The sequence below is a fragment of the Ptychodera flava genome, chromosome 13 (assembly GCF_041260155.1).
Source record: "Ptychodera flava strain L36383 chromosome 13, AS_Pfla_20210202, whole genome shotgun sequence".
Classification (NCBI taxonomy): Eukaryota; Metazoa; Hemichordata; class Enteropneusta; family Ptychoderidae; genus Ptychodera; species Ptychodera flava.
The window spans coordinates 4409689-4427174 of NC_091940.1; the positions used below are offsets into that span (position 1 = coordinate 4409689).

Here is a 17486-nt window from a genome sequence, read left to right on the forward strand (position 1 = left end):
GTAGGATACCACTGCATCTTCTTTGCTTGTGAAACTTGTTGATAATGAGTACGTATTTTGTTGGTGATTTCCTATTCAGGAAATATCACACAGACAATCAAAGTTTTGGCCATAAAATCAGCTTCTGTCAAAAGTGACCCTCCTCCCAAAATAGGTTTATAAAAAGTGACCCTCCCCCTTGAACTGTTTTCTAAAAAGTGACCCTCCCCCAATTCCCCTGGCCCACCCCCCTGTAATTACTGATTCCCTAATCCATCCCAGTTTATAATTGATAATAATCTATTTCTGTTTCACGCTTTGTTAAACACATTGAAATTACAAGAGGTAAACAGTCAGATCTCAGCGAGAGAAACAATCATAGAAACTATTTCTAACGCTCGCTGAACTCTTTATTCTCCTATGAGATTTGTTTTTTATGGTAAAAATGGCCTTACATCAGTTGTTTCAATATTTACTATAAACATTTAGGTATTCTCAAATTTGTTACATGGTCTTGAAATGATGCTAACTTAAGCTGACCTTGACGTCATTGGAATATACTTAAAGCTATTGTCGTTCCCCTTCAAACCAACGTTTTTGATTCTATTCCGCATCTTTTACTTGACGCTCTGTCTACAATGGCCAAATTCCATACGAAAGTTGTAACTACTTTCTATTATGCTTGCATTGACAATAATTCACTTGAACATCAAATCTTATAAGAAGGCAGAATGCAATATAATCAGCGGGGAAACATAGATAGTTCGTATTTGCACGAAAATGCCTTAATTTTTACCTTCTGTCCATGAAGGCGGCATTTAAAAACACGTGGAATTCGAAAGGGATCCAAAACAACTAACAATATTGGACTATTGATCTTACTGTCCCATTGGAATTCTATCCCTGTTTACAAATACCTGGGTTAGACTTTTTAAATCTGTCTGTTATTAGGCATCCTATCCTGCAATCTCGAAAATATCATCCAATGCACGTGATTTGCAGCACCTCTGTAATCGTTTGCCCTTACTGACTGCAATATTAACGTTACAAGCAATTCAACTAATACCAGATCAACCCTCCGAGAGAACACAAACGTCTCTTCCTCTCAAGTCGTGCAGCTTTAGAGGATCATTTCGGAATTATAGAATATTTCATTTATTACCAGTTACTGTCTGTTTATAATTTTCAGCACCAGTAGCGACATTTTTATTCGATGGCGACAGTCTCACCCATAAGCCGGCTCCAACAAACTGAAGACTTTGATATAAGTCACAGCAAGGTCATCCTTGCTATTACTAATAATGATCGAATAAACACAGATATAAGGTAACACATAAACCGGCAAAGTTTTGTATCATGACGTGCATATGCATGGACTTTATTTGAAATAGCGGTTTTCGGTTGTGTTGTATTATAGTGATATATGAAATATTGACAAATTTTAGGACTTCCGTCATGAGGGTAAGGCAAATACTCGATCAGACGTGAGGCGGAGCAACTCTGAAAACTGATATTTTATTCCATGAAATACTGATCAAGACTCCATACGTTGTCACTTCAAGTTCCTGAAATTGGGCTAATCTTTTGACAGAGGTGTTGTTGTTGATATAATATCAAAAACAATTAAATATGCAGTTTTACAAAATTTTCTTCACACATTTACATTCAAATAAGATGTGTTCAAGAGCCACACAATCCCTTCGTTTGCATGCCCGACAGGCATCATACTTCAATCATGAAGAGCGCCGCCTATGGATTGGTACAAACTTTTTAACCTTTGACCCACCTGTTCAAGATGGCACCGTCCAACAGGGATAAGTATTCGGTGCTTCTTCCGACTTACAATGAAAGAGAAAATCTTCCTATCATCGTCTGGCTATTGGTGAGGTCTTTTAAACAGAGGTAAGGATATGGATATTATGCTGTGTTACCAACAGAAATACGTTCTGTGGATTTGCGCGCGATGTTTTCAAGATTACCCATTCATTATGCCACGTCGATGGCTAGCTGCAGTACAGCAGTAGCTCGAGGTTTTGCCTGAGTATTTGGATCGGACGGGAAATCTGGAAATCTGGTCTTGCCGTCGGACCAAAATACCCAGGCAAAACCTCGAGCTACTGTACTGCAGCTAGTCGATGGCTAGCTCTGCGTTGCAGGGCTGTGTGTTACCAGCGTTATACGGCCTGTGGTGGGCGGCCGTAACGCCGGTAACACACAGCCTAGCTGCAGTACTACAGTAGCTCGAGGTTTTGCCTGGGTATTTGGGTCGGACGGCAAAACCAGATTTCCAGATTTCCCGTCCGATCCAAATACTCAGGCAAAACCTCGAGCTACTGTACTGCAGCTACACACAGCCCTGCTACGCAGAGCTAGTCGATGGCTTGTTCAAAGTGCAAAATTATAATAAATAACCTGAACATGAATATGGAAGTTTTTCAATAGATATGACAAGTTTAAAGCCCAGCTTGACCCTCGTTAATATGAGAAACAAGGTACAAGCTGGTACCGTGTGGCGACCGTAAATATCAGGTGTAGTGCTTGCTGCAGATCCGTAGGGCTACGGATCCGCGGCACGCTTGTGTAGCGCAAACACGGCATTGACCGTGTCAAGGTATAAACGTGACGATTTGGATATTAAAAACATAGACAGTCGTTTCTCGACTGTCTATGGATAAAGTTTGGGTTTTGACTAGTATATTACTCTATCCCTATCTAACCCGAACAACTCCCTAGGTCACAGTCGATTAACGATGAATGATTTCCGTCACAGGGGCACAAGGCATTATCAGTAATAGCAAGAGTGTAAAAAAATTAATAAATTTATGATTGTGAATACTGTTTATAAAATACTTGTCATTATTGTGTAGTTACAAAAGTGCCCTACAGCATTCGAACCCTGAACGATGATTAGTTTTCATGCCAAATTCGCACAGTTGTACTACAGACCCTGTTATTAATAAATTTACGAGTATGAATATTCTTGATAAAAAATTAATATTTCTGTCATTATTGTATACTTACAAAAGTACCCTACAACACTCGAATCCTAAATGATGATAAGTATTTATGCCAAATTCACACAGTTGTAGCACAGACCCTCAAATAGTAGTTGCAGTAGCAGCATTGCACAGTATTAAACTAATATGCAAGGTCACAGTACTGCCTCGGCAGACTCTCTAAGCAGTATATAATGAGAAGGGGCCAAGTCTTATCACACATTGCATCGTAGAGCTAGAGCTGCAGCTATTTTGTTTGTTTACTTTGTTTACTTTGTTTACAGTGAAATGGCAGAAGTAGTTTGGACACACTCCAAGACTAATGATGTTTATCATGCATACCTCGACGTTTACTGTAAAATATCACAGCTGATATTTTACAGTAAATGTCACTAGGATAAAGCGATATGGGCATGGGTATAGGGAAAAATAGTTACCCCTACAACGTTATGGAGTGTAATTAATATTGTTTTATGCAATTCAATTACATTCAGGGTACAAAAATAGGTGAGACTCAGACATACACTTTAAGTGGCAATTAATGTGCGAAACGAGGAAAATTGTTGGGCTCAGTGGATTTGGTTTGTCAGAATGATACATTGTTGACATGAAAGTGAAAGCTTGGTATTAAGACATATGAATGCAATTGGTGGTACCTAAGAAGTATTCTATTGTAAGAAAGGAAGTATAGAATTATCAATACATACAAGGCAGTGGTTGTCACATCAGTGTTTTAGCTAAGGTTTTGGAACATAGCTACATGATTTGAGAACTTTGGTACCATTTCTAATTCCCCAAATGTGATTGCACTGGTTTACCATGAGACCCTCTGTAAAATTTTTGTATTTGTAGGTATTTCTTTTTTCAAAAAAATTGCCCATTAATAGTCCAATACATGCTGATGGGAAATATTGAAAGAGAAGAAAGGAAGTGTGTGAAAGGCAACTTATGGTTCAAAATCAAGACCTAGGTAGAAGATTGGTGTGTCGAGAAAAAAAAGCTATACAGATTATATGGTGCAATTTGGGAGTAACAGTATCGCATTACTGTTACCATGGAATCAACATTAGAAAGCTGATAAACAAGGACAGTTGTAGAACTATAGAAAGAAGTGGTGTTATTACATTGTGAAAAGCACAAGGGAAACTTATTGTGCTATTTTTTTGAATAGTAACAGGACATATGCCAGGATAACCATCTGAATGATAATCCATTTAGATGTTTAGTAAGGAATCATCTCAGATTGTTGTACGGAAGTACAGGAAACAAAATTTGTTACAATCAAAGCCTCTCCCCTAACAGGAAATGAAGTCCAAAAATGATGTGTTTCTTTTAGAAAGGCAGTACAGTGTAATAGCTTGGATGTAGCTTTTGAGTATTTATATCCCTCTCAGCCAACAACACAATACATGAAATTAAGCATAAATATTTACCATAACAAAATATCAAACATTCTACTACCGGTAGTATGTTGTTTGCCCTTACTTTTCTACTTTTCTCTGCAGTAAATCTTACTTTGATGGGGTAATAATTAAATATGTTTCACAGTGAGTGAATTCACAGTTAGCTGTGTTGTTCTACATGGCCTGCGTGTCTTCGTTGTCATTTATATCCCCTGCTTCCTTTTCCTTTTCCTGCTGTGCTTTGACCTTCAAGAGACAGCGACTATGAAAACCGATTATTTCTCAAACATTGTCAGGCCTCCCATACCCCTAAAAGCCATGGGTTATCTTTTGCTGAATACCAGTACACATTCATTTCACAACAGTGGCCTAGCTCATTGAATATATTGTATAAGATATGGCGGCTTGATCACCACAATTTATTGTAAACTGGCATAATTTCTGGCTAGAAATGTCATATGTTAAACAGCTGAAGTGTTTATTCATGCAAATTTTATCAGTGACCATTATTCTATTGTACAAATCACATGATAAATCAGTATGATAAATATTCATGTACCCATGTAACAGCGAATACCTATTTACTGGTCTCTAGAGCTACAGTGCCGGTTTGTTACCTCATGTGGCTGTGCATTACCAGAAATACATTGCTATTCCCAAGGTGTATACTGTAGTGATAACGCAGAGTGAAGAGAAGAATTAAAGTGATGCTATAGCCCATGAAAGACCAGGTTATAGGTGGTACATGTATATAACTCACGCTCTTCAATGTTCGGCCAAAAAAAATAAATTGTGCTGTTCCGATAACATGGTTTCAAAAATAGGGGTACGTAGGTTGGCAGGAATTTTTTTCCAAAATATTTTTATTTTTAAATATGCATTTTTAGGGGTTAAGAGCAGTCAAACACTGGCCACAACATTTCCAGAAAAATGTATCATACATATAAAAGGAATAAAAACATAAAAGACATCCTCATTCAAGCGAAAATCAAATGCCAAGTAACAAATGCATGATTTTACGAGGTTTTTCTTTCTTTTATTTACTTACGTGTTTACGGAGCTCTAAAATGTTTAGGGTCGACAGGTAAAAAATAGGGTAGGTCAGGATATCGGAACAGCATAATTATTTTTGTTTGGCCTTATAATTTTAGAATGCTTTAATTATGTTCCTGAACAATACAGCATGAGAAATTTACTGAGCGACTTTTCCACTGCAATTAAATAACAGCAGTGCCAATTTCTTTGTAAAGAGAAGCAAAAATGTCCCTAGCATATTGAATAACGTCCTTGATTGCGTCAGAATCTTTGTTGATATTGAGCTCTTCAAGTTCAATCTTTGTTGATACTGAGCTCTTCAAGTTCAATCTTTGTTGATATTGAACTCTTCAAGTTCCTGTGCTGTAAGAATGAAATATGTTGCTATTTTAGTCAGAGGCCTGCCACTCATACATGTAACTCATTGCACTCAAATCACCTGTCACTGTTTCAAAGCTGCAGACAACACTAAGTTTACGGTCATGCGAGAGTGAACTTTTTCAAAGACTTTGAGAAAATGGTCTTTGAAAAAATACTCTCTGACGTCACTTTTCTTCAAGCCAGTGGGGACTAGATGTATCATGTTTTTGTCTCTTGATGTGTTCCAGCAAATCATGACATGAAATAAGCAACATGGCATGTTATAATTATCAGCTAGGTTCATCTTTAATAGAAATAAAGATCAATTGATGATCAGTTGTTTTATGTTGAGAGATTGTGAGCAATTTTGCCATGTGATGAATTAAAACTTGTAAATTTCTTTCTTTATAATATTTATTAATTATTTATGTACCTATTTAAAGAGGCACTCCCATTTGGTAACATTTTTAAAACACATTTTTTTAATGCCAACGGTCGATATTTGACCTGGCGACCGCGCGGATCGAGAGATATCGATAAAAACATGTCATTTCCCGAGCGTATTTTTCACATCCCGAAGTTTTACGATCGTTTCTGATTATGACGCCAAATCCACCGAAGGTTTGTTGTTGTGCTGATTGACGATATTCTAGGGAGTCCATAATAAGTTCGAACGACGCAATTTTACCTCCCACTGCGAAGACTTTATATACAGCATTATGCCTTTACCACAGGTCAGTTTTTGAAAACTTCTTCTTAGCTTTGTCGTTGTCATTATTCTAAATCAGTTGTATTATATTTTTAACCAATACCACATAAACATAAGTTTTTACGTGTTAAATATTAGCCGCCTCCGATGACTACATTTTGTCGTCTGCCACACAGTACGTGTGGTTCGCCGCGCGCGTGGTATGCGTCTATGCATACCACACGGTGGCCGCTATGTATCAACCGCACGTAACTGGGCTAGTCACGTATGTGAATTCTGGGTAGAATTGTTTTTCGTTTATCACCAAGTCAGTAAGACTCAGCTTTCTCCCACGGGGCATGACCGATCACCGAGGCAAGTGGTACTGTGGCGTACAGCAGTGTCAGTGTAGACTCATACTCCATAGCTTAGTTGACAATGGCCCCAGTGCCGAACGTTCGATATTCGGAAGCTGAATTTAGGTGGGCCACCGGAATTCAAACTTTTACTTTTTTGAAGACATGTTTTTATCGATATCTCGCAATCCGCGCGCAGTCGCCACGTCAAATATCGACCGTTGGCACTAAACAAATGTGTTTTAAAAATGTTACCAAATGGGAGTGCCACTTTAACATTGTATCCACCTTGTATGAAGTCATATTCAATGATGAGCAGAACCTTGATAATTTAGTCAAATTCTCTATGTTATTAATTGGTTTTTAAAATCATTAAAAAGAAATAATTCATATTTTCTTCACTCAGTGGGTATGACTATGAAGTAATCATAATTGATGATGGTAGCCCTGATGGTACGCTGGAAGTTGCACAGGAACTGGAAAGGATCTATGGAAGTGATAAAATTGTGAGTGTTCATATCTTGCAAAACCTGCACAGAATATGCATAGTCAGCTCTATTGCATTACGTTAGAAATGCTCCAAGCTGTAAGGAATAAAAATTACTCACCATCTGACCTGTGGAGGCCAATTTCAAAATTGCTTAATTGCTTGTATCACTTTGAAACTAAACTCTTAGCTTAAAGGGGGGGGGGTGGTCGTCAGAACTGCGCGTGTGCGACTTTCTTGTTTACAAACAATGTATTTCATGCACTATATCTATATGCATCACTCCAACATAGCTGCAACATATAAAGTTTACGATATTCATTGTTAACAAGCATGTTTCAACTTTCATCAATAGTCAACATACCCCAGATACAGTATTTACATCGGTTGTAGGGGTCCCTGGCAACCTTTGAGCAGAGTTCTGATGACCATCCCCTTTAACATACAAAGTGTGGCCAAAAGGTTCCAGCATGTAATTATGTAGACTTAAAAACCACCTTGATACGGGTAGTCTACAGCCAGCTGTCTTGGATCCCGAGATAATCCCTGTACAACAAATATCTGGCACTGGGGGTTTAATTTTTGTGGCTTCTAGTACAGACCAGTCAAATACTACGGTCAGTGTTCCTCATGACAAACAACGTACAGCTACATAGAGTTCAAAGACTTCATGAAATTCAATTGGTTTCTAGTCCAGTTTCTCAGACATTACTGATTTTGCACACAGTTTTCACCATATTTGGTTCCTTTTCAACAATCTGGCCTCAGGTGAAGAGCCACAATAGTTTAAATATTCATTGCTTAGGTATCAACTACAAGCCTGAAATGAATCTCTGGCCAGTCTTACATTTCACAAATTATAGCGAAATATTTAGTAGTGATGATATTGAATTCCACTGTCTAGAGATTTAGTGATCAAATTTATCGTCAGATAACTACCCATAATGCATGGTAGCATCAACATGGAAATATCAACGATGAATAAATAATCATTTGAGATCATTTTGATAGTAAAAAAATTCTGAACATAATCATAATGGCTCCATTAATTCCTTTCCAACAAAGATTTAGAGTATCTTCTTTCAACAAAATAGTTATTTGAATTGTTCTGTCCTTTCCTTGTTCAATAGTTGATAGTAATTTTCTGTCATTATTGATTAGCGTGTTTGTATGAAGATTCAATGAATTTTAAATCTGAAAGGACATGATAATGTGTAACGCTCACATGCGTCACACAGAGTGACAGATCTGTTTTATGACATTTCCAGGATGTCAGCCACTGCGTGGTACCCATATTGTATCTTCCCTTATAATATGGTCGTGTCTTCAATAGACATCAATAGTGTGCTATTTATTGTAATTACAGGTACTGAGGCCAAGGCCGAGAAAGCTAGGCTTAGGTGAGTGATTATCAGTCATTCATTCATAGATGATAATAAAACCAGAACATTTGCCAAGAATGATGACTATTGAATTGAAATACTTGTATGTGTGATTGTTAGAGCAAATTTCAGCCATGGCATTGGATGTAACTGATATCTCATCGCAATATAAAAAAGGTCATGATAATAAAGTTACACCAAATTCTCGACCACAGGCCATCAAGGTACTTGTGGATTCTCACATCATTTTTGCGGTGAAAACAAAATAATTGAAGTTTGGATTTTTCAACCACCAAACCAATATTCAAAGTTTCAACATACATAAATGACATAACATTTAGTTCTGCTTTTTTCACACAATTTCTGTATCATTTGCTCTTCTGTATTGCCTGATCTCTCATTCATCCCGCTCATGTGCATTTCACCTACTGACATCACTCCACAGTCAGGAATAGATTTACTTTTCCCTGGATGAATTTGTATGTGTTTTCTGTTGTGGCAAATGCCAGCAAGTTTATTAAAAACTAAACTGAGATTTTAATGTGTAACCCCGAAAATGACATACAAACTTTAGTCTGACTTAGAAAAATATTTTGCAAATGTTTTTGTCTCATAGAATTTCAGAATTGATTAATATTGTGTTCAGAAAATAGTGTTTGGTAGTCAAACTCACAGAAGTAGCTGCATGGGTGTGCAAATGTTGAAATTGGTTGGCTCAAGATGAAAGAAAGGTAAATTATGCTACATGTAGGTAGAGGTGTGGTACATTCAGTTTGAAGAAAGTAGTTTTTTTTCCATTTGGTTGATGTAACATGTGAAGTGAAGGTCACAAGTTTGCTTTCACTTCCTGTCAGTATCTAACATTTGTCACCCTATACCATCAGGCACTGCCTATGTACATGGTATGAAGCATGCCACTGGTAACTACATCATTATAATGGATGCTGATCTCTCTCATCATGTGAGTTCAACTCAAACTTTTTCAACTTTTTTCCACATTTTTCAAAATTGAAGCATTAAAGACATTATATTTGTGAAGAACAAAATTGAAATTTGCCAGAATGATTGTCATTCATGTAGTGTTGTCAGTCTCCAACCATGGATACCAGGGAGTAATTTTATCTACCGGTATTACTGCTATTACATGTCCATATATGGTTACAAAATACTGCTGGAGACAGGCATCAGTTTCTTTGGTTTACTTTCACTAATGTGTTTCTGCATCAAGATATCTGTAATGAGGGGAAGTATCCAATCTGATGTAATCATCTCCACCATACCCATTTACATCCATTGTATCAGTGCACAAAGTGGCCCAAGGACTGTGGGGGCGCTGTTCTTGTTAAAAAGATACCGTAGCTTTGGATATGGATGTTTTATTAACTGTCTGTGTCTCTTCAAAAAATTGTTCATAAAATTCTCACTCTATGCTTGTGCTTTAATATTCAATGTCACGGTGGCCTTGTAAGTTACAAAAATACTGCTTGAATGTCAATTATCTTGCTGTATAGATATCTTTTCATTTGCTGAACAACCTGATTTGAATTTCATATATCTGGTTTTTTTTCTTACGTTCAACAGCCAAAATTTATTCCAGAATTTATTGAGTAAGTATTGGAAACTGATAAGAAATTTTGATGAATTCACAAGAGCTGGTAGTAAAAGAAAGACATTTACACAACAACAGAATAACAGCAATTGATAAACCAATGGAAAATTTCATTGAGATGTTTATGTAAAAGAGTGAACAATGAAAATGTTGATATATTTGATTTGTAGCTCAAGTATTTTTGATGATTCAGCAGCATAACATTAAGCTAATAAGATTATTACCAAGGCAATGTATTATTTGCGTATAGCTTTAGTGTTTATTAAAGTTCTGTCCGAGTTTGATTGTAGGACTGGAAAAGGGATTGCTTTGAGGAAAGCAAATTGCATTACTGCCTGGCTGTCTAATCTGAATTCACCTTCATGTATGTCTTTTCCTGGTAACATTACAATGTATATCGCTCTATTTTTCATGGAAATGTAACAAAAGTAGTATTCCTTAAGTCAATCTTAGCATAATACATACTGAATCTATCTGTCTGTTTGTGAAGGAGTAGATTGCTAGTCACACATGTCCCTACTTTTTCTATTTACAACAATTATTTTAATCTCCCTCCCTGGCCATGAATGGCTTCTAGTCAGTGTGATAGCAAGTTACAGTGAAATCACAGTTACTCTAATTTATTTTAATATCTGTATCTGACATTAGCAGTTCTTTCAACTGTTAGGGCATTTGTGTCCAAAACAAGGACAAGATACATGTCCATAGGAAATATCTATTGTGTACTGATCATACGTCGGGTAAAACACAGAAGTGTAAACTCACGAGCATTTCAAACCTTTGAGGCAATAACTTAAGATTCTTATTACCTCACATTAATGTTTGTAAAATGAAATATTACTCTGAATGCTAATATGCAAGTGATCAAATCTCCCATCTCTTTCAAGTTCAACTGACAACCTATGCCCTGGCCCACCTGAGAAACCCTAGACCCAATCTTTGTCCTGAAATCAAACAGGTTTCCTTAACCCTTTCACCACCATGGTTTGTCCCAAATCCATTGTTTTCTATGGTAAAGTTGGACCTGTATACAGGGAACTGGGGGTGAAAGGGTTAAGGGCCTCCCTAGCTTTGTGAAGCAACCTGACCACCTAGGACAATGAAGATTTACAAAATTATTTGGTGTGGGCCAAGTATTTTTCAGTCTTTAATACCGACACGCTTGTACTATACTACTGTATATATGTGTGTCTATACATGTATGTACACCTATGTCAGTCCATGTAGTCTGTGTTTGTTGTCTCCCATCATATTTATATGTCTGTATCATAGGCCTTCTTTCAGTTTACATCACTCTTTAACTCCTTGATTATCTGAATAGGAAGCAGAAAGAAAAAAGTTATGATATCATATCAGGAACAAGATACGTTGGCAGTGGTGGTGTGTATGGCTGGGATTTTAGGAGAAAACTGATCAGGTAGGGTTGCCGAAAAATACAAATCATAAACACTTTATTTCAGATATATGCCAACAATTTATCAGGGATTATAATTTCAAACAAGCGACCTAGCGGCCGATATAGCTCCGCTGTGTTTATGTAGAGAATAACTTTTTTGACACATGTTTGATGAAGAAGGTGGAAATCTTTGATAGCTCAATGCAGAGGCCAGAAAAAAGTAGCTAAAATAAGCTGCAAAAAACACAATCGAAGATTTCATCATACTTTGAATATATCACATGGGATCATCCCTAAGAACATGTCAACCAAAGCTATCTCATGAGTAATTTTTTTGGAGAATAAAATTTTCTGACCAAGAATGGCAACAATTGCCCCCAAAAATCAAAAGATCAAATTTAGTTCATCTATAGAAACCTGTATACCAAATTTCAAAGCTGTTAGAGCAGTTATGTTATGTTATGTTATATCTATTTATTAAAGTGTCATGTGTGGTCTTAAACAGCTTAGTTGCCTCACCCAGACCCAAGGGCTTACAAGACACGAAAACAGTATATTTGAGAAACACATTTTTTAACCAAAACTGGAAAAAATTGACCCAAAAATTCAAAATTGCAGATTTCATCATAATTTCAATAAATATTATTTAGTTCATCTATAGAAACCTGCATACCAAATTTCAAAGCTATCAGATGAGTAGTTTTGGAAATACACATTTTTTGACCAAATATGGCAAAAATTGCCCCAAAAATACAAAATTACAGATTTCATCAGAAATTCCATATGAAACCTGTATACCAAATTGCAAAGCTATCAGACCAGTACTTTATGAGAAACACATTTTTTGACCAAAAATGGCAAAAATTGCCCCAAAATTACAAAATTGCAGATTTCATCATAATTTCCACAAATATCATTAAGGTGATCTGTAGGAACCTGTATACCAAATTGCAAAGCTATCAGATGACTAGTTTTGGAAATACACATTTTTTGACCAAAAGTGGCAAAAATTGCCCCAAAAATACAAATTGCAGATTTCATCATAATTTCAATAAATATCATTTAGTTTATCTGTAGGAACCTGTATACCAAGTTTCAAAGCTATCGGATTAGTACTTTTGGAAATACACATTTTTTGACCAAAAATGGCAAAAATTGCCCCAAAAATACAAAAATACAGATTTCATCAGAAATTCCACATATATTACTTAGTTCCTCTATAGAAACCTGTATACCAAATTTCAAAACTATCAGACCAGTACTTTTAGAGAAATACATTTTTTGACCAAAAATGGCAAAAATTGCCTTAAAAATGCAAATTTGCATATTTCTGCACAATTTGAACAAATCTGAAATAGATCATCCCTAGGGACATATGTACCAAATATCAAAGCTATCTGACTGGTAGTTTTGAAGAAGAAGATTTTTAAAGATTTTTTTACCAAAAATGACAAAAATTGCCTTAAAAATACAAATATACAAATTTCACCACGATTTGAACAAATCTGACTGAAGTCACCCTAAGTAAACTGCATATCAAATTTCAAAGCAATCGGACAAGCGATTCCAGAGAAGAAGATTTTTTTACCAAAAACACCAAAAAATGCCCCAAAAATACAAATATGCAAATTTCACCACGATTTGAACAAACTTAAGTGAGGTCACCCCAAGTGAGCTGCATATAAAATTTCAAAGCAATTGGACTTGCGGTTTCAGAGGAGAAGGCAATTGTTGACAGACGACGACGGACGACGACGGAAAATCAACCTATTTGATAAGCTCCGCGTCGCTGACAGCGGAGCTAAAAAATACACAAATATTTTTGTCTAGATAATTACTTTCAGGTGATGCAATGTGTTGTACTACGAAGTCATTAGATGTTACATTAAATGCAAAGTTTAAACTCATCAGTGTCTAAAATTTGTTCTTTGTTTGGTCATATTTTAGCCGCACTGCCAATTTTATAGCACAGTTCCTGTTGAGGCCTGGTGCATCAGATTTAACAGGCAGTTTCAGGTGAGTTTGATGCCATGACAGCGTACCCGGTGTTTTCAGATATATCCCCAATCCATTACATTAACTAGTATTTATTTCAGCTCTAAAATTAATGTCATAATTGAAATCCTACCCCATCAGAAACTTTTATATTCGTAATTTCTTTAAATCTGTGATAATCTTCAAGTTGAAATAGAGGTTCAAACATGTGTCTGCTTTCAATGCAGTTTGAAATAATGAAAAAAGGTACAAAAATAGTTTTCATTCAAGGATTCAGTGTAGAGTTCTAACTTGAAGATAATCTAGATATGTGCAAGTTTCACATATCAGCTGTTCACTGACATAAATCAGTAGTACCGGTGTTGTAACACTTTTTAGATGGATTTCAGTGAAACCATTGTTTTGAATGCATGTATCTAGGTAACAGCATGATAAATACATTGAAATTAATGGTTTGAGATCATGTAGGATTATGTGACAGGAAATTGAAAAATCCTGTCATCAGATGATTTATAACACTTCCTGGGATATGGTGTAAAGTTGCACGTCAGTTCAGCTTTTATGAAGACAAAGTATTCCTGCAGTTTTCCAGCTTTGTCTTCGCATTTAATTTACAGATTGTCGGTTGAAGATGTGTGAGTGAAATTTTTCTGGGATCTTACAAACAGATGATACACAATGAAAAATGATCAAAGGTTTGAATAAAATGCCTGGCAATAATTTGCAAGCATCTGATAATGACAAATCAACGTGCATTTGCAGGTTTCCTGTTGCCTTTTTGTGGATCATAAAAAATATTCATTGCAGTCATTCATAAAATGACTGTTGCAATCCTTTTCAATAAAATTACAACAAAATTTGTACAACAACATGTATGATATTTTTCCTATTTGTGTTTTTATCTTGTTCAGGCTTTACAAGAAATCAGTGTTACAGAAGTTGGTTGATTCCTGTGTTTCAAAAGGATATGTGTTTCAAATGGAGATGTTAGTGAGAGCCAATCAATTAGGATTTACTCTTGGTGAGGTAATACCACTTTCTACACTACCTGTGTTTTTTAAGAAAAGGATTGTGGCGTATGAATTTGGAAACGAGACAATATATTTACTTACTTCCCAAATGTTCGTGTGAGATATCAAAACTTAATAGTCATAGAAAAGTTGTACTACACCGTTGTTGTCATGAAGTTTCATTTTATGGGAAATGCTGAATAATGTTTTCCTGTCTATTAATATAATTTTTCTGTGTTGGAAATTGTATTTACTCACAGTAGTGAAATGATTCTAGGCACACTTAGTGCGCCCTCTGTGACAGGTCTGACAAAAACTCCACAGTGACAGGTCATTGATTACATCTGCTGATTTCTACTAACACTATGGCTTTTTACATGTATTCATACACCGTTATCTTTCTGTTACATCACATTCTTTCATAAGGGAATAATAGCTTTGAAATATTTCAACTTATGTGACTTTTAAATCTTGTTTTCATTTGCATACAGGTACCAATCACCTTTGTTGACCGTGTCTATGGAGAATCCAAACTAGGAGGAAGTGAGATTGTGCAGTATGTCAAAGGACTTCTGTATTTATTTGCTACAACATAGTATGACATGTGGAAAACACTGAAATGATGCAAGTGACTTCTAGAATAAACAGCACAAAATGGAGTATCTTATACAATCAACAACTCAAATGAATAATTTACTAAAATCAATTCCTTCTATGCAGAAATTTCTTTCTTTTCATTTTCATTCAAGTACTTCCTTGTTCAGTTGTAGATAGTCGATTGTTCATTTAAGCAAAACAATTCATAAAACATGGCAGTTGTGATTATGTTATTTTATTCTGTAATTTTTAAGCCAGAGAGTTTCCATGGACTGACAATTAGGAAGCAAGACTAATTAGGAGCTTAAAAAACTCCTACTTTGCATAATTATGGCATCGATGTGTGTGAGTTTAGTTATTCTGTATATGGCTATCCACATCAAGCAGTAGGAAAAGTTAGCATTTCATTTATGAATCAGTTTACAGTACAATTGGTCACTATGATCAATTAGTGAAATGTTGTGTCTCTAACAGTGAGATCATCCAAGGGCATGACCTTATTTTATCAGTTTGAAAATGTCATGTGTTCTGAGCTATTTATGAACAAGTCGGGATATTGATAAATAATTTGTAAAAATCACGACACAACACAAGAGAAAGATAAGATACGCCAGTCGTGAGATTACTCTTTTGAACATTGTTCCTGCTAATGTTTCTTTTCAATAGGGATAATATCTATAGGATAATGTAGCAAACGGAAAATAACTTGAATTCTATCCATGGTGATTGTTGTGAAAATACCTGTACTGTAATTGCGCGACATCAATACTGTACCATTGATACTAACCAGTGCCTTTCAATAGATGTAAAATGGATTATTTTGTTCACAGCAGCATGGCAGTAATCATTTCATATATGATTCTACAATTGTTTTTTTGTAAGTATTCTCCTAGTATCCCAAGGGAACTACAGGTTGGAAAGCATAATAGTTCTCAACTTTGCTACTCCTACTTTTTGGCAATAATCAAACAAGTGACATTACTGTTACAATGTTTGTCATTTGTGTAGCAATTCAGAAAGATTCAACCATCATCAAGATTTCAGTCATTGCAGAATTTTTCTGAATCCATGTATTTCCAAAGAACTACAGGTGAAAGTTCAGGCTAACCAATGATATAGAGCCACTTGTTACAGTGTCAATGAAGTAATGTTAGTGCATACTTTAATAAAATTAAAGTTAGAATGTGCTGTACTTAATGAAGTCTGCAAATAAATATGAATGTTATCCCTCATAACTTTGAAGCGACCACTACGATTTTTTTTAGCTCAAATTTGGTATACCAATACGATGGTTTCAATTGGACTCGAACTCACAACATATGGTACCCAATCACCTAGCGGAGAAAGCAACAGACTAGACCGGTCGGCTAAATCCCCAATCTCAATAAAGATTGGTTCAATAACCGACCTAAAGTTGTTACGATTCTGACTGCGTATCTCCACTTGCTGTTGAGTTTGTGAAGCATTCATGCTCGCACACACACTATCATACATCGCACACACAAACTTTATCGAAGCAAAGCAATGAATACATCGCTTTACTGGGCGGAAACCAGCCTCGGGGACAATTCTGTCCACCAGCAGAACTATCAACCCAGGATAGAGAAAACCATGGTTTCAATCAGACTCGAACTCACAACATACGGTACCCAATCACCTAGGGGAGAAAGCAACAGACTAGACCGGTCGGCTAAATCCCCAATCTCAATAAAGATTGGTTCAATAACCGACCTAAAGTTGTTACAATTCTGACTGTGCCCTCTCCACTCGCTGTAGAGTTCGTGAAGCATTCACGCTCGCACACACACTATCATACATCACACACAAACTTTATCGAAGCAAAACAATGAATACATCGCTTTACTGGGTGGAAGTCGATGGCGTATGTATGTACAGTATGTATGTATGTATGTATGTATGTACGTACAGTATGTCTGTCAACATCAAAAAACACAAACCACTGCACGTTTCAGCTTGGTATTTGGTTTTTCTTTTTTAAAGCCCTGGAGATACAGCTTTTATATTTGGTACACAAATGTACAGAGATGACAATAGTTAGATATGTGGAAATTGTCCTGAAATATACAAATTTGTATTTTAAGACAATATTGTTATTTTTGGTCAAGAAAACTTGTTCTCAAAATTCCTTTTTTGAGAGCTTCGTAAATTTGGTATAAAAGTCCTGAGGGATGT

The 17486-nt window shown here is 36.1% G+C and overlaps 1 protein-coding gene across 1 annotated transcript; it reads left to right on the forward strand.

The window, feature by feature from the left end:
* Positions 1-1703: 1703 nt before the first annotated feature.
* Positions 1704-16528, forward strand: LOC139147163 (dolichol-phosphate mannosyltransferase subunit 1-like). Its single transcript, XM_070718076.1, has 9 exons — positions 1704-1881; positions 7224-7323; positions 8671-8704; positions 9571-9647; positions 10268-10293; positions 11617-11712; positions 13639-13707; positions 14598-14712; positions 15188-16528. The coding sequence occupies exons 1-9, from the start codon at positions 1775-1777 to the stop codon at positions 15290-15292; spliced, it is 729 nt and encodes a 242-aa protein (XP_070574177.1). The 5' UTR covers positions 1704-1774; the 3' UTR covers positions 15293-16528.
* Positions 16529-17486: the final 958 nt, after the last annotated feature.

Bases quoted from the DNA above. Each gene is read 5' to 3' on its own strand.
- LOC139147163 (XM_070718076.1), top strand. From the start codon at position 1,775: ATGGCACCGTCCAACAGGGATAAGTATTCGGTGCTTCTTCCGACTTAC. The intron at 8,705-9,570 runs GTGAGTGATTAT...CTATACCATCAG, and splicing joins GCCGAGAAAGCTAGGCTTAG to GCACTGCCTATGTACATGGT. The intron at 10,294-11,616 runs GTAAGTATTGGA...TTATCTGAATAG, and splicing joins TTTATTCCAGAATTTATTGA to GAAGCAGAAAGAAAAAAGTT.